The sequence below is a fragment of the Athene noctua genome, chromosome 1, assembly GCF_965140245.1.
Source record: "Athene noctua chromosome 1, bAthNoc1.hap1.1, whole genome shotgun sequence".
In the NCBI taxonomy this organism is placed as follows: Eukaryota; Metazoa; Chordata; class Aves; order Strigiformes; family Strigidae; genus Athene; species Athene noctua.
This window is the reverse complement of record NC_134037.1, coordinates 138,812,293-138,839,760: the sequence shown is the minus strand read 5'-3', so window position 1 is coordinate 138,839,760 and position 27,468 is coordinate 138,812,293. Positions and strand designations below refer to the sequence as shown.

The 27,468-nt window shown below is 43.7% G+C and overlaps 1 protein-coding gene across 5 annotated transcripts in view; it reads right to left on the bottom strand.

Annotated features, from left to right (window-relative positions):
- The window catches only part of ST3GAL6 (ST3 beta-galactoside alpha-2,3-sialyltransferase 6), a 46,982-nt gene extending 21,238 nt beyond the window's left edge, over positions 1–25,744 (bottom strand). Inside the window, exons 1-6 of one of the 5 annotated variants that reach the window (XM_074897910.1) lie at positions 24,864–25,744; positions 24,596–24,742; positions 4,984–5,083; positions 4,150–4,218; positions 2,826–2,903; positions 200–303 (exon numbers count right to left, since the gene is read on the bottom strand). In XM_074897910.1, coding sequence (XP_074754011.1) covers positions 200–303; positions 2,826–2,903; positions 4,150–4,218; positions 4,984–5,072 — 340 coding nt within the window. In that variant the 5' untranslated portion in view covers positions 5,073–5,083; positions 24,596–24,742; positions 24,864–25,744. Of the gene's footprint in view, positions 1–199; positions 304–2,825; positions 2,904–4,149; positions 4,219–4,983; positions 5,084–11,068; positions 11,082–23,337; positions 23,361–23,611; positions 23,796–23,818; positions 24,039–24,595; positions 24,743–24,863 lie in introns of those variants that run through there. The other 4 variants (XM_074897926.1, XM_074897935.1, XM_074897917.1 and 1 more) reach the window with 4 other exon arrangements.
- Between the last annotated feature and the right edge of the window lie 1,724 nt (positions 25,745–27,468).

Sequence of the window (27,468 nt, the reverse complement as noted above, 5' to 3'; positions counted from 1 at the left end):
CTCCAACATGGTGTTTTATTTGTTAAAAACAGTAAGGTGCCAGGTCAGAGGGACTAAATGAAAACATTAAGTCACTGCTAGATACCCATGAAAAGGACTGGCATCAGTCAACAGGAAGGACCAGGGCCAGACATTTTGGTGGCTTTACACGCCATTTAGATATTTCTGTTTAAAAACAAGGTACATGGGGAACACAAACCTGCTCTCTTTATTCCATAAGGTAGTTCAAACTTATCGCTCCCATGGAACTCCGCCACTCTGATAAAATCATTAGCACACAGGAACGGGTATATTTTGTCAACACTAATGAAGGGAAAAAGTAAGAAATCCACAAGATGTATTTGAATAAGCCAGTAATTCATGCAGTTGCTTTTTAAAAAGCTTTCTTCAGCCTACTTCAAGTATTATCAATTTTTAAAAGAAGAAAAGTCATGAACACAAGAAAGCAGGTGACAGAAAAGGGGAAGATTTTATATTTTTCATTATAATTTTCATTATAAGTAGAGAGTGAGAGAAAAAGTTTTATAAAGTCATTAAAATTGCACAACTGAAAGCTTATACCATGAGACAGCATATTTAAGAGAATACATAACCCAGGAAGATAATTACTAACTTCAGGTTTGAAAAGTATGTAACAGAGGCAGCAAGGAAAGATAAGAGTTGTTCTTATATATGGCAATTTAATAAATAAGAATGAGATTTGAAACAAGATGTTTTGACTTGAAAATACCATCTCCTGAAGACATCAGCTTATTTGAGATGTGCTCCCATTCTAAACAGGTGGCACTTTATGGCTGTGCTGACATTAGTAAGTAGTTTGGGGTAACAGGAGTATGTCCATACAGTAAAAAAGTATGGAGTTCTCATGTCCACATTACACACAGCTCGTCTGGTTTTTTACTCTGGACCAACTCTAGTAGGGTCCCACTGACTGAACACCCCTTAGCAGCTGCAGTACATTGTATGTGCTTCTGCCTAAGCCAGAAGATGCACTGCAGAAGTCAGGTGTCTGAAAGGAGCCCAGTGCACAAGTGCCAGGGCCACCCTGCTATGGGAAGCGTGGCACAGAGATCACAAGGTTTGCCACAACCACACATTATCCTCTTGCAAACCAAAACACAGCAGCGTCATACCTTACGAGCATCAAGATAGAAAGAATGGGTCACTTCTTTCTTCAAAAGACAGTGACCACAGACAAGGGTTATCTCATAGCACCCCTTATTACCACATCTGCCAAGTCAAGCCAAATACATGAACAGTAGACCCAACCCTGCCACATGCTACCGTGCCCCTGGCTTCACCTTGGAGTTAAGTGGACACGCACTCACAGAACTGGTTGACTTCATGGCAATCCTGCAGACTACATCTTGTATTAAAATGTTAACACAGAAGTATACAGTCACAGTGACAAAAACCTAGTGTTGATCATAAATACTGACAGCCAGCACATGATTTGTTTCTCCATTAAGAATAAGCTGTGAAAAAAACCCTCCCTCTCAGTTTCACAAATCAAGTATCTCACTCTAACCTCTACGTATTCAGAGGATACTAACAGTAAAAACAAAAAAAACCCACCAACAAAACCCAGCAGAACACCATGGCCCACACACCAAGAACTAGGCCATAGGTTAACAAAGCAGGACCAGCTAAATTTGAGACATCATGGACTGAACACCCACAATAAATTTAATAATTTGCCTTGCTGTTCAGAAACAGCTGGTAAGCTTAGACATAATAAATAATTTACCTACTGCAAAGAGATTCTTAATTCTACCTCTTCTAGCTCTGGTTCCTTTCCAGTAAGTAATTACGCCAGGTTAGAAATCCTTTCAACCTCCACAGGCTACTGCCAAAGTGCACAGACCAGATCTTAAGCTCACACACACTATCTCTGACAGAGAGCTTGGAAATACGCAAGACTCCCTCAGCTAGGACTTGGTCTAAATATCTTCCCAAGCTTTCTCAGAGCCATACTCAGTGTTTGCTCAGGTAAAACACAAAGCCAACAATACAGCCTGTCTGCTTCTGGTCCTGTAGCAGTTCCCTGATCTCTCATTTAAGACTTGTGCTTCTAATAACAAAAGCCCCCAGTATTTCCTAACAAAACTCTTGGATGCACTTTTTTAACCAGACACCTCCTTTGTGTTGAAGCTCTTCTTTTTTTCATCAGAGTGCTTTTTACAAAGGAAGCTTCTCTTCCTATGAGTACCTTACAGTGGAGGACACCTACACACAATTTAACAATACTATCAGAGGAACAAAAGCATGAATAATCCCAAATTTCATTAAAATTACATTCTATTAAAATTAAAATTCCATTGAAGGAGAAGAATCATTAAAGATTGGTTTTTTTCACATTTCATACTCCTCTTTCTAATAAAATGAGGGTCCCAGGCTGCTACAGAAATACTCAGCTACCAAAAAATCTTTATCTTTTAAATCCAGGTTCTTAATAGCAGAATGATGGAGTTTCAGTCTTGGATGTGAAGGCTTGTTTTACAGTAAAGGGGGGGATGATTAAAGGCTTGTATTTCAATCATTAAAATAGTTTCACTGTTACTAGCTACAGTATCTGAAGGGGAAGTATTTATTTATTCAGTACATACACCAGCAAGCACGCTGAGCTAGTTGTGGGTTTTGCTCAGATCTTGATCAGCGGCAAGCTAAACAATTTGTGTTGCCTCAACTAGTAAAAGCAGCAAATGAATCCAAGCCCAAAAGCTGTATTTCCAAAATACAAAATAGTCCAGAATATGTACATAGCCTACTTCTACCTCAATCAGCACACCCTTTCCTTTCCTCCCCACTTCCCACAGAAGACTCACCCCAGTAAAGATCCAAATGCTGGTTTCAGGAGACAGGTGTCCAGCGCGTTCCTTCTCTCCACAGCCGTAGGTGGCAGCCTGCAAGAGAATTTCAAAGAAATAGCAAGAACAGGAATGGGTGGGAGCAACAAGGTAGGGAAACTTGGACAAGCCAAATTAGTAAAAACTGACTACCGAGTTAACACCACACCAAGCTTTTGTGATTACCTCTGTATTATAAAGATTGATCTTTCTCGTTGAGGTAAGATTACTTTTACTAGTAAAGGCTTTTATCACAGGGTGCTGCTCCAAAAGGTCTGCAACCTCCCTTGGCTCAGCAACTATCAAAGCAGTCACAACCAGAGGCAAGATCTCAGGCCCACCTGCAGAGAAGCAGGACATGTGGGCTGAACCACCTCTGCAGCCATACCAGAGAGCATCACCAGCGCCCCTCAGAGAGGAGAGGGGAAGAGACAGCACCACATAGGGTACTTCAAGGAAAATTAGATTCTCTGGAGATAACCTTATTATGAGAGGAATGCCTTAAGACACTTATAAGCACATTCCCACCTTGGCGATTTAGCCCAATTAATAACAAATATGAAGCACAGAAGAGAGAGTAAAGTTCAGTGAGAGCAACATGTGCATCTGGGCTGCATTAACAACAGAAGGATGAAATCACCACATGAGAACCACAAGCCAAATACACCATTAAGGTTAATTGCTTTTGGTAACCTCGAGTTGTCACGTGAATACTGACACTGAGAAAGCACCCTGTGAAATGTATCAGCTGGCCAGGTCGTTGCTTTCCAGCAGCAGCCTCACAGATGACATTTTGCAGGATGGCCTCGGCAAGAACAGAGACCTGCTTTTAAGTTCTAGCATAGGCACCCATTAGTCCTACAAACCTGATTGCAGGAATTTACTAGCACAGGATCTGCTTATACACGCATTTGCACACCACAAGTGAACAACACCTCTGATTTATTAAATTTGAAACACAAAAGTTGCCCTTGTAGCTCTGCTAATTTCATTCAGGCATAACTCAGAATTGCAGAAATTTGAAAGTTGTAAACAAATATTTTTCCAACAATTAATTGCTTGTTACAGACAGTCACTGTAACTGGCTGTAAATATTAACCAAACACTGGAGGCATGACATGGACAAATTCCTTTCTGCCAAACGTGTCAACAGTTGTAACAGAAACAGCCAATGGACACTGCTGTACAATAACCAGTTGAACAGGGAGCCTACAGACAAAGGCTATGGATTTTAGTCTCAATCCCTCCCACCTGCCCAAACCCCAAACAAACAAACAAAAAAACACTCAACTGCTGAACTTACTGAGTAACTCCACTAGTCTCATAGGAAGGAGGAGCCCTCACAGAGGCAGTCTGTCCATAAAAGCTAATCCTGAAAAAAGGGAAACATCACCAAACCGTGGTTTGCGATAAACAAACCACAACAGAAAGCCATTCACATCAATTTTATGATATAAACCAGAAAAAGAGGCACGTCAATCACTACTTTTAAACACTATCATTGTGATCTTCAGAACACAAACACACTGGTCAGTCCTGGTCACAGCTGTGCAAAGGCCAGTGGAAACTCAACTTCTTCGATAAGCACCCTGAATTTTAGGTCCCAAGCCACCTGTCCTGTGCAGCCTGGAGACAGGGAAGGCTCACTTCCCACAAGGTTGCCACTGGGACTCAACAAATTTCAGCTTTTCAAAAGGTGCCCACTATACCTGCAGTTATTCCCATGTGTGGAGCAGGTCTCTCTCCCGTCACTTATCAGACATCTAAAGGAACAAGCTAACAAAAAACAGACATGGAGTGGGAGGAGACATAGACACATGACACACACAAATAAGATCTCCCCACCTGAACGACTATTTTTCATGAAACTCAGAGAGGCTCCCTATCCTTGAGATTCTGACCTCTCCATACAACCAGGCTCAAACCCAACCCACTAGTAGCTTTAAACGTGACACAAGAGGGGGTGACAGGACAGAACAATCACATTCATTCCCTCACAGTACGAAAAACACCAACCACAAAATACCCACACAGAGTAGCAATCACTTCTGTTGATTACTAGCAAACAGCTGTTCAGCAACTCACAGCCACGTCTCACACAGTGTTTGCACTGCAAGTGAACAAATCATCACCATACCAGTAGAGGTTATTTCTCCACAGATTTCCGTGCAGTATACCATACATAACAGCAGCAGCCAGGATAAAAAACAGAAGAATTCGTTTCATGACTGGTAGACCTGAAATGTAAAGAAAAACAAACCAAATTTAAATCCAAGTTATACTATTAACATGAACTTTTATAAAGCATCTTGAAACCTACGGAAGAAAATCATCATTACTACAACTGTTCACCACCACCATAAATTTGATCTCTCCAGTTTGATTTCTCACACAAAGTTCCAGTGAGAGGCACTGAACACTGCTTTGCACCTACCACACATGCATGCTCTGCACCCAAGCACTAAGAGAGGTTCACTCTAGGTTCTCCTTGAGGACACGGGTAGAAAATGGGCTCTTCCAGAAACATGTCAGAGGAGGAGCTCCTTTCTGTCCACTGGCAGCCCAAAGAAACCAGCCTCTTGGGTCAGAAACTGGCCTTTACAGGTAGGTCCCTGTGCTTCTCCTCTTTCTTACGCCACCCACTATCCGTTTCCCTAATTACACAGTTAAACAAGCATTGGCACTTTGCAGGAGGCAGACAGGCTGATGCCAATGAAGCAGAACAGGGTATGAGCTGCCACAAGTTCCTACTGGATTTTTTAGGATCACTCAATATTCTTAAAGTCTGGTTTGTAGCATCTAAAGCTGCACTGAAGTTGTCTGCTTGTGCCCTCACATCCTGCAGAGTCTCCATCTCTTGACACAGGCCAGACTTCATTGCTTAAGTAACAAAAAAATACTATTTTCACACATGGCAAAGCGAGGAAGAAAAGTTAGGACCCAATCTGTGGAATTTACTACGTTATGGAGAAATAACAGAGAATGTGTTCATTTTTCAAATAAGAGTTTTCACCTCACTGCACAGTCAAGTAAAAGAAAAACAGAAATATCAGAAGCTCATGTATCTGGCAAGACACACTGGGGGAAAAATCAAGTTCTGCATTGCTCATGTCTAACACACTGAGCTGCCCTTTCAGTAGCTATGAATGAACTCTTGTTGCTTAATCTTGTGAAAGTCCAAAATAGCCTTTCTGGCCACAAATTACTGTGGAAATTTACTTGAGAGCTATATTCTTCTATTATTTTCACTTGTCCCCCTGTCATGGTAAGCAGGCTCAATGCACACAATGCATAAACACCTACTTGCACATCTATATTTTAAAGTGAAGGTAACAAACAGCTGTCCAGCAAAACCAAGCCAAATCTAATCATACTGCTGCATTTTCCAATAGCAGAGCCTTGGCTTTATAGTTTGGGGTTTTTTGCAGGGTTTTTTTGTTGTTTTGGTTTTTTTAATTCCATGTTACTTTTAAAAATATTTAGAGTTACTGTTATTTTAAACCTCTATTAAACATCCCTAAGACAATAAAACTCCAAGCAGCTATAGTCCAAGTGATTTATAGCAGTATGATTTACACTAGTACCATCTTAACATCATACCTTGTATTAAAGGCCAAGAAACTACTAGAGAGCTGCATTTTGTTATTAGAAATTGAGAAGCAAACTACTGCCACTCGCATAGCTTGAAGAAATGCCTAACTGAACTACTTGTTACGACTTGAGTGCAACAAGCCACCACTTCCTTACTTCCCCCTCCCCATATCCTTCACAGGAGTTTAACTGCAGAGTGAGTTTTATACAGCATCTAGCAGTAACTAAACCATGCCATGAACAAGCTATAATCTATCATTTTAAAGTATATCCTCCAGGCCGTCCCGCTCTGTTCTGGATTAAATATTCATAGGCTGCAGCAGTTGCAATTTCAACCTTTCATCCCTTGTTGGGAAGCCTCACTGCCTCCTTTACAGTTCCAACTCCCTTGAGTCTTCTTGAAGAGTCACTGCAATTTATTTTATTTTTTTTTTTACAGACACTCTCAACATCTAGAGAAAAACCCTAGGTTTTATTAATAGTTTTGTAAGAGTCTTTCCCTAAAACTGCAAGAACATTACAAGAAAACTCACCTACTAGGTTTAGTCAAGTGTCACTAACAGCAATGGGCTCATCATCTCGTGTGCCACCATGTGGCATGTACAGGACAACCAGGTGATCAGGCCCAGTCAGCATGGGTTTATGAAAGGCAGGTCCTGCTTGACAAACCTGATCTTCTACGACAAGATGACCTGCTTAGTGGATAAGGGAAAGGCTGTAGATGTTGTCTACCTAGACTTTAGTCAAGCTTTGGACACAGTTTCCCACAGCATTCTGGAGAAACTGGCTGGTCACAGCTTAGATAGGTGTACTCTTCGCTGAGTAACAAACCGGCTGGATGGCTGGGCCCAGAGTTGTGGTAAATGGAGTTAAATCCGGCTGGCGGCCAGTCATGAGTGGTGGCCCCAAGGGCTCAGTATTGGAATTAGTTCTGTTTAGTATCTTCATCAATTATCTGGATGAGGGGATCAAGTGCACCCTCAGTCAGTTTGCAGATGACCCCAAGTTGGGTGGGAGTGTTGATCTGCTCGAGGGTAGGGAGGCTCTGCAGAGAGACCTGGACAGCCTGGAGTGATGGGCTGAGCCCAACTGGGGGAGTTTCACTAAGGGCAAATGCCAGGGGCTACACTTGGGCCACAACAAGCCCCAGTAGCGCTAACAGGCTTGGGGAAGAATGGCTGGAGAGCTGCCTGGCAGAAAAGGACCCAGAAATACTGACTGATAGTCAGCTGAGTATGAGCCAGCACTGTGGCCAAGACATCCCATAGCATCCTGGCTTGTATCAGGAATAGTGTGACCAGCAGGACTAGGGCAGTGATTGTCCCCCTGTACTCAGCAGTGGTGAGGCCACACCTCAAGTACTGCGTTCAGTTTTGGGCCCCTCACTACAAGAAAGACACTGAGGTGCTGGAGTGTGTCCAGAGAAGGGCAATGAAGCTGGTGAAGGGCCTAGAGCACAAGTCTTATGAAGAGCAGCTGAAGGAACTGGGGTTGCTTAGCCTGGAGGAGGCTGAGGGGAGACCTTATCACTCTACCACTACCTGTAAGGAGGTTGTTGTGAGGTGGGTGTCAGTCTCTTCTCCCAAGTAACAAGGGATGGCAGGGAATGGCCTCAAGTTGCACCAGAGGAGGTTCACCTTGGATATTAGGAAAAATTTCTGTACAGAAAAGGTTGTCAAGCAGTAGAACTGGTTGAGTCACCCATTCTTCAAACAGTATCATAAGGAATCTGTAACAGCTTTCAGTATCTTATAGGACATTCAGCCTGGCACACACATGAGAATGGAGCATCATTAAGGGTCTACCCAACTCAGCTCTTAGGAACATAAAACGGTCTTTAATTATACAAGTGTCTTCTCAGCATCCCATCCTCCAGTGTCTGGCTTCATTCAGTGCTTTGAAGAGAAAAAGTTCTGTAGTCAAGAAAGATGGTCTTTTTAGTGAAGACTTTCTTAATCCAGTTTAGTAAACAGAATCATTACCTTGTTTACAGAAGAAATTATTCTGGGTGTACTTTTAATGGTGACAGCATTTTCCAGCTCCCCCTCCCTATTTAAAATAGCTTAGTGTTACAGAAAGTTAATAAAAGGAAAACAAACTCCTACAGTGCAAATATCGCACCAGAAAATTCCCATAGTCAGAGATCTAAGAAAAAAGGCAACTGAGAAGACACAGTTCACATGTAAAATGACAGTCCTGTTCCAGTTTATTCATCGTAACACAAGACCCAGCATTTTGATTTAAGCCCCTCAACCTGACTGACACAGGTCGTGGTGCCCTTAAGTCAAGGTCAGTCAGGTTAAGCAAAACAAAGAGGACAAGAAACAAAACTAATCCAATTCTCTCCTCTTTCCAAAAGGCCTACGGTGATCTACACAATGAAAGGGGTGAGGAACCCAGCACACCAATGCCTGATATTCATGGTGTTAGCTGGTCAATTTTCTGCAAGTAAGCAAGCAATGGGATGCATAAGCCTTGTAAAAAGATTGATGAGCATTTTTGATAGGAATCTAAGCTAACTTCCACTGTTCAACCTCCCACCCCCACCAAGGCAGAGCTACAATTACAGAATTAGACAAGACAGACTCAGTTACGGTATTAAGAGATCAACCTGCATCTCTGTCCTGGTTCAGCTGGGATAGGGTTAAGTTTCCCCAGCAGAGAAGGGGGACGGGATCTCCAGGCAGGTTATTCATACCATACTGAAGTCAGGAACTCTTTCCTTTGTGGCTTTGGTAGCAGGGAACACACAGCAGGCTCGTTCTGTAACCACTGCAGTATTTCTCTGTATATCTTTGGTCTTGTTCACTGTTATTGCTGTTTATTGTTGTTATCATTGCTACTGTTGTTGTTCAGATTGTTTGTCACACTGTTGTATTAAATTTCTTCTTATTTTAACCCAGGGTTTGTGCCTCACTTCCAGCCTGACCGGCTGAGGGTGGGGGAGAGGCAACGGCAATGTGGTCTCCAGTCCTGGCAGGGGCTTAAACCTACACAGTCTCCTATGGACAGATGGGTCCACCAACCCACCACAGAGTCACATTCGGGTATATGAGAAATTAGCTATATAAGCCCAGAGGCTTTTGTTCCCTTGATGGAAGTGGGGAACCAACATCCTCATCAGAGCTGCACCTTTACTTACAATTAGTCATTATTCTGCTACAATCAGTAAACGTGGCATCTGATAAGAGCCACTATCTCATAGCCTCTGTTTATCTTTCAACTTACACATGCAGTTGATGCAGCCATGCCACTGAATAATCACATGGAAAACTATAGCCATTGGGCTGGGCAATCACATGACCACACTGCAATTGCTTTTCTTCATAGCACTTGCAAGCCTTCTTTTTGCTTTCTTGCTTAAAATTAAGGTGTTTATAATACAAGGCAGGAGGCTTTTTTATCTGTCCTACTTATTTTTCTGTAAAACACCTTTGACTATCACTAAACAGTTAATAAATACTTAATTAAGTAGTTACTAAATTAAATACTATTCATCTTAAAACAATCTTAACTCCATACCTAGTCTTGTGACAATTTAACTTCTTGCTGCTGCAATTAACTGACAGCAGGAAAATTTCAGCTCACTCAGACCTCAAATTCCTACCCCTTGTAGTTGTGGGGGAGGAAGGGAAGTCAGCTTGAAAATGTACTTTGAGTGGACCTTAAAATTTAAAGAGACAGCAGAAGCAGCAGATAAAAGCCTACTAAAAAGTTTAAAAAGAAACATCAGGATTTTAAAGATGTAGTCAGTGTTTTGTGGGATCACCAGTCCTGCAGCACTGATTCCTTTTGGTCAGGGTGTGGGACATGTCCCATGGAACCACACAGCAAAAGGACAACCAAGAAGGGAGTTTTTCTCATGTCATCATTTGTCTCAAGTTCAGCTGCCAAAACATGAGCACATCATGGCACATATCTACATATTTCTTCTGCCAAATCTATGCACTATTCATCATTAACTCTTCTGGTTCTTGCTCTAAGTATGTGCATAGTTCATTGACTTACCCCCTCTTCAGGAAGGAAGAGCTGTAGAGGACAATGCAGTAGCACTACAGCAGAGTCTTAAAGGTACTGAAGTGGCCGAGTCAGTCTAGTGCTTTCCCTCACACACTCCTTAAATTTTTTCATCATTTCCATTGCTCTTTTATGATTTTAGTTTATCAAGAAACAGAAGTCCTCAGAAATATTAAGTTTAAATAAGGAAGGTAGATATATTGGATTATCCTAGCAAAGCAGCCCTCAATCAAAACTACATTTCTAACTCTCCAACAACAGTGACTTTGTTTTGAAGTGGTAAGTTTAACAGCCATCTTAATTGGAAAAGAATCTTCCTAACCTGCCCCACCCCACACAAAACCAAAGCAGTTATTCCTGTTCCTGAAGGCCTGCACAAACCACGACACGAAAAAAACTAAGGTTTTACTGTGTCAAAATGTCATTGGAGACTTCCATCATCACACCGCACGTACAATCTTTAGCAGCAGTTAAAGACTTTTCCTTCACTGGAAGACAAGACATTTTGGGCTCTTTCTGCCCTAATCCCTTTCAATGATAAAGGGATAAGCAGAAGAGTTTGCTGACTATGAAATCTAGAGACTTCTTCCCCTCCAAGCGCATACAGAACCAACCATTTACATCCACAGCATCCTGATAACTGAAAAAAGACAGCCTTCCTCCAGAGACAGCTTCTCTTTGTTAAGGAAGGATTCCAATGTTTACCCTCAATTTCCCCTTTCTCCAACTACAGCAGAAGACCTGAAAAGAAATAGGAAGATCGCATTTTCTCCAAGTACTCAACAGCACACAATGATGTCCAGTAGATGTTACTAGATCACAGTAATAGCAATGTTCAGTCAATTTAGTCTACCCTTGTTCTTCCTTAAGCTACTACAGCCAGAAATGCAGCCTCTACTGACATTAATCTACTGGGGAGAGACAGACTAGAGCTGTGTCCACCTTTGACCTTTTGCATGGCTGCACACTAACTCAGGACAGGCTACAAGAGTTACTAGATGGGGTGTAGGGCCTAAGAGCTTGCCTCCCTCCCTTTCATCATCTTGATAATGGTGAAACCTATTCTGTACCATAAGAGACAGCGATACATTTACCGCTTTGTGGACAATTCATGATTATTTTATTCCATTTCTGTCTAACTGACAGACACCAGTACTTTGCTCCTCACCAGAACATGCCTGCCAACCAGGTCAAGCAAGGAGGAAAAGCAACTTAATATTTTTCATTGACAAACACCATTTCAGTTCACTTCTGTCCAAAATCTTCAAGGAGATGTCTGCATGACTTTCCATCATGTGACTCTCCAGTCCTACTCAAACTCAGAAACTCTTTCCATGCAGGCATACCCTTTGGCTAAAAGGTACTGATAAAGAATCCAAGTCCAGTTAAGTCTATTTTCACCCCCTGCAATTCTAATTTACCTAGACAGGATGGCTGGTAGAAGAGGGAGGTTAAGCTCCCTTCCAGAAGGCTGCAGGCAGGCCCAGGAACAAGCAGTTTATCTCTGTGCCTTGAGCATAACAGGCAGCACAACACCTACGCCACCAAACCTTCATCTCCAGTCCCGAAATCTCACATCATTCCCATTACCACCTCTAAATGAAGACAATCGGGTATGGTGGCTTGTTCTAGCCAAAACTAAGCCCTCCAACATTTCAGGCAAGATCTGAAAGACATGAGCTTGCAGCCTTCCAGGAAGACATGCCATCAACTGGGAGAGTTTGGCAAAAGCTGCAGAAGATCTGCAGGCCCCAACTAACTCTTGTTCTCACCTTTTGTCTAGTGCAGTATCATCTGTTCAGCAATGTAACTTCTCTTCCTCTTCCCTCCCTCTGCCTGAGCACACAGCAGCTTTTACACATGCCCAACAGCGGGAGCAGGAACAGAAAAAAAATGAAAAGGCCAGAGAAAAAGAGAGGTTGCACGCACTCATCGGACTGTTTCCTGGATAGCAAGACAACATGTGTACAGGCCTAGGTCAAGTTACTACAAGCTTTTTAAAGCTTACTGAAACAGTCCCCCTTCTGGCTGCAAAACCCTGCTGTGATCCTGTTCTCAGAGGCAGCGCGATCAATGATGTGCATTGTTTGACAAAGATATCACTTCTGGGCCTACCAGTGCAAAATTTAATGTCACTTATACTGACACCAAATACTAGTTCCATGGATGAAAAACGGGAGTACAAAGCATCAGCCAGTGCATCCTGCTAGAAAATCCTGACAAGCAAAACACGATGGAGCACAGGCATTAGATACCACTGAAATGGCCCTCAAATAGGAGCAGTATGCGGTGCAACGGTCTGATGCTAATTAGCCCTGCTGGGAGGCAGAACATGTTACCTCCAGCTTGGGGCTATCGCAGGGTTATGATGTCACCCTTGAGAATCGAGCTAATATTTTGGCTCAGTGCAGTGGGGATCCCTGGCACCAGCTCAAGGTGACAGCATGCTTCATTGCACGGTGTAGACACACAATTAAAACTGCAGGTGTAAAAGACATAGCTGGTTTGATATTTCTCAGCTAGTGAATGTTGGTTTTAATTATTTTTTCCCCTCCAAGATAGAAAACAATATTCCCTAATGTTCCAAAATGGCTTGGGGCTCATTCCAACAATGGACACACTTTTTGTAGCAGTTAAACACTGCTAGCTTGAGTTTAAAAGTCACCCCTGAGTAGATCTAAATCCAGCTTGTGGCTTTGAAGCAAAGAAGAACAATAACAACCATTAAATTCTCATCTAACTGGTGCTTTCTAATCATTACAGATTTCCAAAAACCTTGCCTATAATTATGATCAAGAATAAGATCAAGTACACAGCCTCAGCTTCTTGTCTGCTTTTGTGTCTTGAGATGAGGACTGGAACAAGTGGTCAATTTATGCAAAGGTGCACAGAGTTTGGGAACAGACATTTCCTTATGCTTTCCCCGTCCTATCCCTCCACAGGCCTCCCCCCAGCACACTTTTTTTTTCCCCCCCTCCTCCAGTGCACTTGAACACAGACTAGCTAGTTACAGCCATGCCCAGCAGCCAGAGAGATGCAGTGCAGTACAAAAACAACTACTTTGTGGTTGGCCAAAAGGTAACCTGTGCATGCAAAGTCCAAAACAGGTATAAGCTGAGCACAGATAGCTCTGCTTCCTCAACTCCCAAATTTTTAATCAAAGCAAACACCACAAATCCAGCCCTAACTACACCTTAAAAAAAAAAAAAAAAATCACAAATTTCAGCTGTAGCTGAAAGATTTCTTCCATCCCTGTTGTACTCTCTCAGATTAACCTTTAAAGCTTTAGCCAACCAGACTACTAGGCTGCTATTTATATATTACACATCATATGTGCCTGTATAATACATGATAGAACAAAATACAGAGAATGAGTGCTATAAATCCATGCAGATCCTCCTGCATACTGTGGGGACGACACTGTTCCTTCTCAGCCTATGTTTCCCCTCTTCCTTCAGCTCTTCTTCCAGAAAGACTGGAATATAAACAAGCCATGCAACATGTTCTGGTCAGAGTTCAAGACATTTTCTCCTTGTACTTTGATTTGCATAACTGAAAAACTTAATGTCAACCTGAGCTGCTCTTTCTGAAAGAATAGAGCATCATGGTTTTGAGCTACTTTGCTTCATCACCGCCTTTTAAACAACAAAAACCACAGATACTACACAATGCTTGAGAAAGCAGAAAATTATTAATAAATATATATCCCACTACAACATCAGTTACTCATTCACACCCACTGTTCTTTGTCCCTGAGTGCCTGGAGAGCCAGAGGCTTGAGGTCAAACAAACAATCCTTCTTAGGTTTCCCAGTGAGAAAAGATGGAAAAAAGTGTAAAGAGAAAAGGCTGGAAATACCCAGATTAGTCAGGTTTCAAAACAGTTCAGTTACAAATCATAACAGCTCACCATTTTTCCCCCCTAGAAACCATGATCAATCTAAATAAAGGCCCAACCAGAGAATTTTATCTCTATTACACGTGCACATTCACTACAGCATTAAGTTCACCTTCAAACAAGGCACACTTTGTCTTCTAATAATGCCTAGAATATCTAAAACATCCAGCTCTGGCTGATTTGGAGCTAGTGATTTAACCTCAGCTCTCACAAAAATAGCTGGGAATTACAAAACTCAATCTACCAGTCAGCTTGGGGAAAACAAAGAATAATCTCAACCCTAGGCTAAAACAAATGACAAAAAAACCCCAAACCAAACACTCACAAGCAATATTAGGGCTCCCAAGGGTAGAGGGAATGTTTGGTTTGGGTTTTTTTGAAAAAAGATAACAGAGAGCTGATTTACTTCCTTCACTACCAGCACCTGGAGAGTGAAATGCTCCCCCATCTACATCAACAGAAAGTCTCAAATAAATCAAGACTAATTTCTTACTTAATCACAATAGTATAAATCCTCATTTGTACTGGTGTCAGAATCTGTCCCTGAAGAGACATAGGTGCTTTTTGTATGACTAGATTTCACAGTAGCCTTTGCAAGCCCCAGTCATAATTAAGTCCAGATACGCACCGCCAGCCATCATCTGATGCCACAGCTCTTTCCAGCAGAGCTTTTAGACCCCATATTTTAAAAAGCAACAAGCTACATGGTGCAGGTTTGTGTGAATTAAGAGGCCCAGCAAGAAGGTGTTGAACATACTCCTACCAGCATACAAAACTGAATGGTTTAAATTTTCATTGAAATAACATGCAAAGCACGTCTGTAGTCAGAGCCCCAAACCTATGAAGTTGACTTATGCTGTGTTGCTCCCTATCTTGCCTCAATTGCTGGAAAAAAAAAACAACCCAAAAAACCCACCCCAACAAAACAACAAACCCAAAAAAAAAAACCAAAACCCAAAAAAACCCACCACCCAGCTGTTTGAGAAGGAATTTACCCCAACAGCAGATTCTGCAAGTCAATCTGCTGCAACGGAGAGCTCTGGGATTCTCAGGAATGAAGCAAAACAAGTCAGTGAAAAGTGTAAAGCTAAATTAATTCAGGGAGGGAAGAAAATGAAGATAAGTGGTAGCACTTACCCCACAGTACTACTAAATCCTGGAAGTTTCCCAGCGCAGCGATCCTGCCAGCTCAGGAGAAAGCTGCAGAACATTAAGTTTAAGCAGCTTCTCTGATAACATTAATTTACATTTCCAGCGCTCTTAATTCAGCATTGCAGTGAACACATTCACATCGCCTTTGGATCTTGAAAATTAATAATACACACCTTAACTGCTAACTATTATAAGAAAATTAAACCCAATCTGACAGTGCCAAACTGGAAAAGCTTGAATATTATAAATATTAAGGCTATTTTCAAAAGCCTTCTTTATATGTAGCTTTGTTTTCTTAGCACTACAGCTCAGAAATAACAAACCATAAGAAAAGCTCTAATGAGCAACTTTGTAACTATGAGAATGCTTTGTGGATGTAAAATGTTTTTGAGCTAACAGAGAACTGTTGCACAGGTTGCAGCGGAGCCTGTATCTGATCCCCTAAAGGCTTTTCGTGTTTTGTTTCATTTCTTAAATGTGAATACAGGAAAAACTACCACATTGCATATCCAAACAGCACTTATCCTGAGGAGTGAGAGCTGAGATACATAGCATAGTTGAAAAATGTAGTCCTGAAGAACATTTAAGACAGCATGTAAAGTCCTAACTACATCTTCTCTAATGGGAAAAGGTGTCAATAAATCCACGTTTTAAAAAAAATAAATTTGTAAGGTAATTAGTTTTCCAAGAGGAACAAAGATGTAGGTATACGTGACTTCAGCATTCATAGTATCAGTAATTGTGTGTTTCCTCATACAAAGCTGAAATCAAATTCATAATAAAAACCCAGGACAAAGTAGCTGGCTGAAAGACATAAAACCACAACTGGAATTCTTCACAGAGCAACTGTCAGCTGCTGTAAGGGAACTTGGCTCCTTACGGAAAAGTTTGAACAAGTTCATTTACATATTTCTGTGTATACAGAGCTATAAAATGACACTACAACAGCCTACGTTGCAGTGCTAACTTTTAGTGGGTATTCATCCTATAGTAGAGTTCCTAGCCCTGAATTTTGCACCTTAGTTTCCTTACCTATACCGAGGAAAACTAATTATCTCTGGTAGTAATCTTCAATTGCCATCTGTCTGGGAGGAAAGCTGCCTCAATTAGTCAGTAGGGAACGCTGGGAAAGCATATATGCTTTTCTCAGTGCTACACAGAGATGCCCATTTAGAACTTTCAGACCTCAATCCTCACTAAAAGTTAAACAACACATTTCCTCCCCAAAACTGAAAATTGATGTATCACTGTTCTGAGGGTTTTTTCAGTTGGTTGGGATTTTTATTTTTATTTTAAAAGAACAGTCACCCCTAAAACTAAGGGGAGTCAAAGGTGCATTTCACCCCACCCACACAGGTGAAAGAGATCTTTCATGGTCTCACAGACCTGCTGCTGGGGTTGCCCTGTAGTGGCTCAAATGCCTGGGAGCCCAGCTTTGAGCCAGGCAGCGTGCGGGCTGCCTTCCTGCCAGGGCAGGCTGCCCACACACATCCCAGTCCCCGCTGCACCCGTGGCTTCACACAACACCTTCTGCTCCACATCCTCAGCTAACTCCACCAGTTTGTTACTTTCTAAGCCAAGTCTGGCTTGCTGTAAGTGAAACAGTGTCCATTTTTGCTGTTCAGTTCTCAGTTTCAACAGCCCTTCAATGCTTCGGCAAAATGAAGGGAGTTTCTTCAGGACTGTAGAATTTTACACAGATTAGCTGTCCTCCTCTACCTGATCTTTGCTGAGCATGGGGTTTGCTCAGGCTGTATGTGTGAGTATCTCCTCTGAAGAGTAAGGGGGTAAGCCCTGGGACAACACTGTGCTCACCTCCCCAGGACTCACAGCAGGGCGATGGACTTCTGTGGCACAGGTCTACTCTTCCAGACCCAAACTGGCCCAACGCTGCAGCGGGAATAAAACATTGTCTGATATTTACTTCAGCATAAAACTGGAAGCACTCCAGAGCAAGAGACACTGTAAGCAGGACTCAGCGTTGCCTACTGACGTCTTTTCCTTTCTAACGTGAACACACCAAATCCAGCTCAGTCTCCAGCACCACACATCCTATCAGATTGCTGTTCATGCCACAGATGACGCAGAATGCCATTAGAGCATGAAATGCAGTGCAGTAAAAGGCTTTTTGTTCTGTTACATCGCATGTGTTCTCAGCATGAAATGAGATTTATGCAATCACAGCCTATATGCATGGGTGCATGTTGTCCTTTCTTTCCTTCCCTACAGAACTGTTGAACCCCTTTGGCTAATTTCAGTCAAATTTGACAGATTAGGAATTTAACGCGTTCGAGACCTCAAGTTTTGCAAAAATAAACAGGCAGCTGGGTAGAACAAAGAAACCCTATAAGCTCATCCTTCATTAAAGATCAGAAAGTTTACATGCAGAAAGACATCAGAGACCTGGTTTCATTACACCTGCTTGTCACACAGTTGTGTGGCCCAGATAACGTAGGAGCCTCTGCCCATTACAAAAACCAAAAAATGCTAAAATTTTGAAAAGCCTTGCACAAACATATAAGCATCCAAATTTCCTAAAGCAGTTTCCTGAAATTAAACGTTTTAAATACCCTTTCCAGTCACCTAACAGATAGTGTTGGCTGACATCAGACACCCAGCTTCAAAAGAAGTCACTCTGATACCAGCCAGTATTTATTATAGAAAAGATTCTCTGTGAAATCTGAAGAATGAGATGCATATTCTATTTCACTCCACCATTCTTACCAAAAAGCTCTGAACATTCTCAATTTAGATTAGAAAATCTTTAAACTAATACAAAACCTAAGGTTTGAGGCTAAGCCATCTAAGAACCAATGTCCCAAGCTGAAAACAAATTATGGCATGCCATTAGCACAGAATGAGAAATAAAAATAGTCTATTCCATTTCAATTGCCCCAATGAAAATAAAGTAACAGTATTTCCTTAACATGTTTTGTAAGAAAAGGCAGTCAATCTTGAGAAACTGTACAAATGATATTTACACTGACCAGTATTTTAACCATCTGGCTAGTTCAAACCCAGTCTACACACCTTGGCCTGTGCTCCACTGCACAAGGTGAGCAACACAGGCACAAGAAACAGCCTGCTATGTCAGAGCCATGTCCATCCAGCCCCCTCGCCTGCCTCCAGCAGCCACAGAGGGAGATGCTATTGAGGGGCAGCACGTTGTGGACATTTAGTGGTTCGTTCCCCTTGTCCACACATCCCCCTTGCAGCACCTACAATTGTTTAGTATGCGAGTTGGAGGATAACATCCCAGCCTACTTCTTTTAGCATCCTTTTACAGACTTGCCAATGTCTGCACTGGGGAACCAGGGCAGAAAAAAGGACAGGAAACCCACCAAAGCAGACTGAAGTGGCACTGCTACATCACAGCTGCTGAACCATGGGGCACTTCACTGCCACAGTCTTGAGGCCCTTGATTTTTTGAGAATGGGGAATTAAAACTGCCATGGGTGGTTATCAAATTGGGGAGGGAAGGATAGGCTTATATAGCCTTCGAGATTCTCAGCTGAGCCAAGTCAGTCCCTCTGTCTCATTAAATATTGCAAAACATTTGGGCAAGCAGAGCTAGCTGTAGTTTTCCCTCAACTGTTTCCAGCAAAACCCAGGCTTTTCCCAGCTAACCAAATGAGAAGGCAGTAACTTGTCTACACAAGGGGCACAATCAAGACTAGCTGCCACATGCTAGCAAGCCTCGTACGCACTCACCAATATGAACAAATCCCAACTTGCTCTGGTGCTTCATCAAGTCGATTTAATATTATGGCTCCATTTAATCTTGTGCAAGTGTTCTGTTCAAACAAACCCCACAGGGTATCTCCCATCTACGCCACTAACCCTCCTCCTGGTTTCAGTCCCACACATTGACTTCAGACTACCTGAAGCACTGTGAAGATCAAGGTGATAGTGTTTCCTGGGTGCTCAGATGTGACACTGGTGGAGGACGCAGGCAGGTTCAAGAACTTCAAAGAAATGGGAAATATCCATTTTGACTGCCAAAAGATGAACAAGGTGGTGCTTTGATTCAGCAGCAACAGCTCTTAAGCAGCAAGCACCTTTGTCTCTCCTCATTGCAGGGAGGAAAATCCACAAGTTCCTTCCCTGCACTGACCCTTGTGTTGTGCTTGGGGTGCTTGTACGCTCCTTTGCCTAAACAGATCATCTCCCCCACACAGGTCATCGTTTAGCCAAAAAACTGTGTCAGCACAACACACTCGCAAAACTTAGCTGCCCAGGAGGGAGCTACGTAAACCAACAATTACATTGGAAAACAGAAAAAAAGTATAATGGCAAAAACACAACTTCTATTCCTTGTTACCCTGGGAAAGAGACCCCTCCTCCTTCATGCGATATCATTTGTATTTTATACACATACACATTCTGTATTGACTATTAAATGGCCATTACATGTGCGTATTTCCCCTGCCTACCCCTGGCTAAGGCTCAGGGAAAGCTGATGCCGTGGCCCCTCACACCACTCATTTCACTGCTGGCCACAGGACTCCGAGAAGCAGCAGCGAAGGAAAGCAGCGGCCAGCCACCACTGTGCTGCAAAAGTGTCAGTCTGCAGATCCAGCCTAACAAAGAGCTTTTCTGAGCTCTGCAAGCAGCTGAGCCTTATTTTAGCCTTTCTGACCGGTGCTCAAAGGGCTAGAAACTGTTTTTTTAAGTGTGAGTTGAAGAGTCTGTGAAAATCTAAGACTGCTAGCCACCCACCTCACAAAGTTTCCTACTGACTAGTGGCCCAAAAGAAAGCCATATTCCTGCTAGGGGAATGGACTATAAATCAACAGATGTTAAGAAGAGTTTCAATGGTTAAGTCTGAACTTCATTCCTGTCTGCTCTTTAAACTAGTTCCTCGATTATTCCACTCCTGCCCCCCGAACAGGAGGGAGCACCAGCTTTGTGGCTCCAAGTTTTTGAGCCTTCCCTTCCCAGCCAGGGCAAGCAGGGGCTATTCAAGTTTTTGCCTTGCTCCTCCTGGCTCCCCACGGATGCTGGAATGTAAAGAATAGCTCTAGCACAAGGTACTCCAGCTTTACTGCTGCTGCCGGGGCTGGGAGCAGAGGCAACACACAACAGTTACAAGCAAACTTTGGGTATTATCTGGGGGACACAAAGTTTGCTCGCTCTGTTGCAGTGCTGTAAAGGGTCTTCCTCTTGAGATGTCACGAACAACCAGCTTTGAACACTGGAGAGCCACCCCACTCAAACAAAATGAACTTTAAAAGGACATGATGTTTTAAGATGATGGGTAACAGCACATAGAAAGAAGCACTACTATTTTACCACATTCTGCACCTGCATTTGTTCAATGCATTTTTCAAAAGGTAGCGATACCACATGCAAGCCACATGTTCCCTATTTTTACCTCATAGCACACACTAGCTAATGCTGCCCATCACTTTCCAGCTTTTTAACCTTTCTGTACAAATAACAGCTACTGATAGCTGTGATTAATGCACTGAGCTGCAAAGTGAGAGCAAATTCATCTCCCCAACTACTGAAAGATGACTTGCAAAAGAAACCCCTTGCACATAGCATTTTCCTTCCGACCTCAATACACATCAAGAAAAATCAAGGGTTTAGGTTCTTCTGTAGACCTGGAGGATAAAAGAAAGATTTCACACTTCAAGAAGTTCACATGCCAAGTAATAAAATAAAGAAGTTTTATTTAATTTCCCTTGAAGGCTATGAATAGGAACAGAAGTAGTCATAAGTAATGTAGCAAAACTGGAAGTAGAAGAAAGTGGATTAATGAGGAAGTTCAGGGGTTTTTTTCTGCTACAAAGTTCTTGATCTTCTGAGTAAACAGATGGTAGAAAATAGACACTCAAAAAGAAAAAACCCTGTACACTCAGTTACCCCATAAATTAACTTCCCAATATAATTTACTAGCGTGTCTATAAGGCTAGAAAAACTGATGGATTATTCAAATGAATGACACATGAGTTGCCGCAAGTTTGATAATTTAAACTCCTCTTAATGCACAGTGCATATTTCAACAGATTTAGCTAAAGCAGTGCAAGCATCTGTAAGGAAAGAGATCTATGAAAAGTAATACTTTATCTTGAGACTGTTCCCAAAACACTCTTAACTAGGGAGCCACAGCAGAGTATCTCACATGCACACAATAAAAACAACCTTTCATGTTTATGAGTAAAAGAACCTTAATGTTAAGGTACAAAGACAAAGATCTTGTGCTACAGTTCAAGCTATACCATGGAAGAAAAAAAAAAGTGAAAGCCTTTCCTCACAAGCCTCTGAGTCAATGGCGCGGACTGCCTCACAGAGATCCACAGCGGTCTTGCAAGTTATACCTTCAAATGACCCATCTGACTGCATTCTCTTCCAGGCCAAAATACCTGAACCCCCAGCAGCATATGAAGCAATACACAAAAAGAAAACCACAAATCAGCCAAAGTAGGTTTATAAGAACTTTCCCAAGCCTGTCTTGGGAGGATGGATCAAACCTTTACTGAAAGACACTAATCATGGCGTGCCCAGAGACTAACAATGAAAACAAGGCAGGGATAAAAGCGTTAATGGCACAAAGAAGCTATGGTAAGAAAGACTATTCTCACTCCCTGCTGCCTCCTATCCAAAAATGATCATACAGGGAAGAAAGCAATCATCCAAAATCCTCTACAACTGCCTCTGCTTATAAGCTTTCAAAGGTCTGAGGAGGTGGCGAAGGAGAAGCGCAGACGGTGCACATCAAAATAATGTCTACCAATCACCTTGTCTAGCCAAAAACCACAACTCACTTATCTCCCCACTTCTTTACAAGTTCAGTCCCAGGCACTTGTTATCTTCCCACCAGCTTTCAGGTTTTGCTGTCCTGACTACACCCTCCGCAGTTGCTCCCACGGGCGCTTCCCCAACAGGCAATTGCTTCCACAGAGAAATTTTCCTCCTGATTTTGAAAAGAGGGTGTTTGGACACTAGGGATTCTCAGGGGACAGGATAGGTCCCCTACAGTCACGATGACCCTGAAGGGGACCATGGGATTTACCCACCTTTAATACTGCTGCTTTAACAAACAGCTCTAAGCTTAAAGAGTAACTTAATTGACTGATTCAGTTCACCGGAGACAGAGTCATGCTAAATAAGTAGGTGCAACTAGCTGGAAATAAAGATCCATAGATTTATTTCATGTAGGTGGGAAGAAAAACAGCTGGTGCAATCTTACATATGGAAGCAAAGCTATTTTAATTTCAGAAATACCACTTCTGTGACCAATCAGTTAGGAGTATGTCCTATTCAGAAACGGAAGGGTAGGAAACCTCACTCCACACATATTTCTTTTTCCTTTAAGCCCACCCTGAATTTAGTTTTTTAAGTTTAGGAGCGACCAGTCTAGTACCATGGCATTCTCCACAACAGAAGTCACAGCTCTTCATGTATAAGATTCTTACACAGTTCAGCTGCAGCAGATTTGCCAGGTTAAGAAAAGTAATCTCATCCCATTGCAAAGTTCGTCCTTTCTTTTGCAACCACACTGTATGTAAGAACAGCTCGGCATAAAGCAGGTGACGAAGAGACAAAGACTGAAGAAACCTGGACAGAAAGTTTCTCCTGGGTAACAGGAAAGCAACAACGACAAATCCCAGTACATTAGCTACTCGTCTCACTGGAGGTTTTCAGAAAGGACAGCAGGACTGATCTCACAGTTTGCAACAGCTAAAATAGAAACGCCGCCCTCACAGCCAAATGATAATCCACAGACTTTAAAAAAAATAAAATAAAAGCAGAGAACATAAAACTTCCAGGGTTCATTTCTTCCCTACGCTACAAGTAATGGATTTGCATAGCTTAAGGCAGAGCCTACCCACGGAGCCATTGTTCCTTCCCCCAGGCCTCCGGCGCTCCCAAGGGGCAGCCCCGCAGACAGCCATCCTTCGGCGGGACCTGCTGGGCCGGCAGCCATGGCAACGCCAGGGGACCACCGGACCCAAACAGCTCCGCAGGAGCCATGAATCCCGCCCCCCCCCCCCCCTCCCCCCGAATTCTATTTACGGAGCGTTGCCGGCCGCCGCCAGCTCTGCTGGGAGGCTCCCCCTGCGCGGGGCTGCCCTTATCCCCCCCCACCCCGCTGAACTCACCGTCGGCTGGGGGCCCCGACGAGGCAGCGGGGCGGCGGCAAACGGCCCGGGGGCGGCCCGCACGGCCAACGGGGCCGGCTCCGTCTCTACCGGCCGCCCCGGCCCGGGAGCGGGGCTGCTGCGGGAGGCCGGGGAGAGGCGGGCGGCTCCCCCCGCCCCACAGGGGCCTCCGGGGGAACGGGGACGGCCCCTTCCCTCACCGCCTACCTGGCTTCCTCCCGGCGGCTGCCCCCGCCGCCCGCTGGGGAGCGCCCCCCCGGGGGGGCGGGGGGCGCCTTCTCCGGCCGGAGGCGAGACCCGGGCCCGGGCCGCGCCTCAGCCCGGCCTCTCCCGCGGCGCCGGCCGGCCCCAGCACCGGCCGCCGGCCTGCGGCATCAAGCGCATCCGAACGCCGCCGGCAACCCGGGCGGCGCCGCTTCAGCTTCTGTCAGGCTCATCCCCACCGGTAACCGTGTCCCCACCGGTAACGCCCGGTAATTTTTAGCAGGAAGTTCCCAGGAACCTCTGGGAAAGGTCTGGGACATCTCATCTCAGCAGCTCTCAAGCCGATTAACATGGTGTTCTCTTCAAAGGAGGCTTGTAGAGGCAGGCTCCATCCCTCTGGAAATTCAATTAATTCCCTGAAAGCGCTCGCCGAGGAGCACGTCGAGGTGTCGGCACAGCCAGCTCTGCCTGTGACTGTGGGGCAGTTTACAGCGAATAGCAGCGTTGTTGGCAGCTGCTTCCATCAGGACTCAGCTGCAGCAGCTTTTAAAACTGAAAGCACGCACAGACCCCACAGGAGGTTAGCGGGAAGCTTTCCCGTCCGAAATAACGCCAAGAGCGTGGCGGGAAGATGTCTCAGGGCAGAAACGCCGGCAAACTCGGGATCAAGCACTTCCAGCGTACCCAGCCCTACGGGTTCAGGCACCATCCACCAGATCCTCCCAAGCTGTGCCACAGCCTACAGAGTTTACGCTTTCTAATGCGGGGGTATTCACTTACCAGTTGCCAACAGAGCAGATACTTGAACCAGCAGAGGACAGTTTATAGGTTCTTAGCAGGGCCCCGCAGTTGGCAGCCTCTGGGGAGCTTCAGCCTTATTCCCGCACGCTGGAGTTGATGATAAAGCTTGTTTCAGCTGAGCCTTATCTGCAAGAGAAAACCTAAAAGGCAGCATATACTGTGCTTATATGAGATCCTAGTTGGCTGGAATCTGCTGAAATTCCTGCTCGATTTATACCAAAGCCTTCCAGGAGGAGGAGAGACTCACGTCAAGAAAACTAAAGTGCTGCTCCATGTTCCCCCCAGCAGTGAGCAATGATCTTCTCTGGCTGACTTGCAGCTGGAGCCGCAGCCACTGTTGTTCCTCCCCCTCCTCCCCTGAGGGGCCGGCGGTTCGCCGAGGCCGGAGCCTTCCCGCTCCACGCCCGCCCCGACAGCCCTGGGAGTGGGAGACCCGCCAAGCAGGAGGCAGCGAGCGGCCCCCTCCACTGCAGGAGCCTTTCCTGCCTCGCTGGCACCTCCTCAGCAGCCGGGAATTACCGGCTAATTAACAAACCGATTGTGCCCTGGCTGGGGGGGGGGGGAAGCCAAGCAAGCTGAAAGCCTCATCAGTTCTTCCAGCTGCAGGACTCTCCCCTTCCCGAGTACTTCACCCCCCTCAAGGGCTGCTGCCGGGGGCAAAATGGAGCCCCCACCTTGTACGACCAACGCCGGAGACAGCCGTGGGGCTCCTAGAAAGTCTTCGCACTACAGCGCCCAACCACGCGGGACTGGGCAGCGCTACTTGAAAAGAAATAAATAATTCTGACAGTGATAAAGGTTGGGGGGGGGAAATCATTGTCTGAAATTGTGTGCTGCATCGATGTTGTATTTTTCCCAGAGCAGTGTATTGTGCTAGAAGAAATCTGAGGGGGTGTTAATAATTGTTCTCTCCTGTTTCAAACGTTACGACTGACCACTTCCAATCCGAAACTTTTCTACACGATGCCTCAGGGAGCTTGCAGTATCGTTTTAGCATTGTATCAGAACAAGATACTTCCCTTATTGGAAGAGCAGCTCCTAGGTTTTTTGGTGGCTGTTGCTGGGAAGGACCAGAGGTGGAGTCTGTCCTCAGCAGCAGGTTTATACAACCTATATGTACATGTAATAAAAATAACAGACTAAAATCAAGGAAATGTTGTTTATCCTTAAGGGACTATCCCACTCTGTAGCCTGCTGAGATGGATTTCAGTGTGTTCTGTGCTGGGAACCAAAGTTCAGCCCTTTGTAATATGTCTTGCCTTGAGTTGAAGATACCTTCGTACTTTTGCCCCTTCTCCCACGAGGTTACTCAGATCATCACCTTTCACATCCTGGCCTTTACAAAACCAAGCTGCTTCAAAGTATATAGCTAAATTATTTGCCTTCTAAAATGAGTTTATTTAACTCTGCTACATCTTTTTCCTATTAGCTCTCATCTCTTCTGTCCTTACCCTTCAATTCACCTAAGTATTATAGGCACAAAACCAATTAAAATTATTAAGGTTGCACAATGAAGGAGCCAGAAGTTAGGAAATACCAGAAGATGGGTTATGCGACTTTGGTCCCCTTGCTCATACATTTCATGACAGTCTTAAATTACATAGTCCAATATTATTTTGTTCTGGCCTTGCTTGATTGTGCAAGGCCTCGCCTTTACTTAGGATACAGGATGGATTTACTCTTGGGATGTGCCACATTTTTGCAGAACAAGATGCCAGGACTATTGACCACAGAGGAGCATAGGAAATCTTGAGGAAATGGATGCTGTTCCTGCCTCTGTTCCAGACAGGATGCATGTGCTACAGCTGCATCTTTTGTGCATGAGTTCATGGGCACGAGCTAATTTCACAGTACCTAACCTGGGTATTTGTAACGTGGATCTTGGGGCAGGCAAAGAACAGGAACATGCTGTCAGCAGGACTGAGCCACTGGCTCAGAAAGGCCAACTCGAGTTACCAACACACCTCTGAAGCTAGTTAAGACATGTAACGTTCCTAGGGTCATACCATGGGATGACTTAGAATAAATCATTTGATTTTACAGCTGGCTGGAAGTTACAGGCTTGTCAATTTTCTGGGGGTCTTACACAAGGCATCTGACTCTAGGAAGAGCTAAGCATTCTTCTCTGCAGCCAAAGTCCCTGGAAGATGTAGTGCTGTGAACAGTGGACCTGTTGCTCTGTTTTACTCCCTTGCATTAAAGGCAGTGTGTATAAGAAATACAGAGAGTTGCATCTAAGATACCCGAATATGTCTCTATCTGGAATATACTGCAAAATCCCAAATTCTAACTACATTGTTCAAGTAATTTAATAATCTAACTTGTAATAATGTAATTTCACACTTCAGTTTCTTCTGCCAACTGTAGCTGTCCGAGACCAGCAACAGAATGAAAGCTGGTGTTTGTTGCCATCTAAATATGTCAAACTCAATTCAAGGATTCAAATGGCAATTTGAACAACTAATATAGTACAAAAAAAATTTTGTTTCTAGGTGTTTTCAAAATGAGCTGCACAAGCAAGAAGTTAATAACTAATCTGCAACACCGATGAAAGTATAGGGAGTTACTCTTCTGAGATATAGTCTATTGCACACAAATGGTATCAGCAATGATTTAACAACAATGAGTAGCCTTCAAAATGCTTCAGAAAAGGATGACTAGCAGGAAGTCAAATGAATGCTCCCACAAGCAAAAACAATGCATGTGACCAAAAAGTCAACAGATTTATTTTTTTTTCCTATTTCAGTTCAAAATCAACTCTCCTGAGACACAAACCTCCCCAAACCAAACATAAAAGCCACAGAAACCTTTAAATGCAAAGCAATAACTAAAATAAATCCAAATGAAATGGA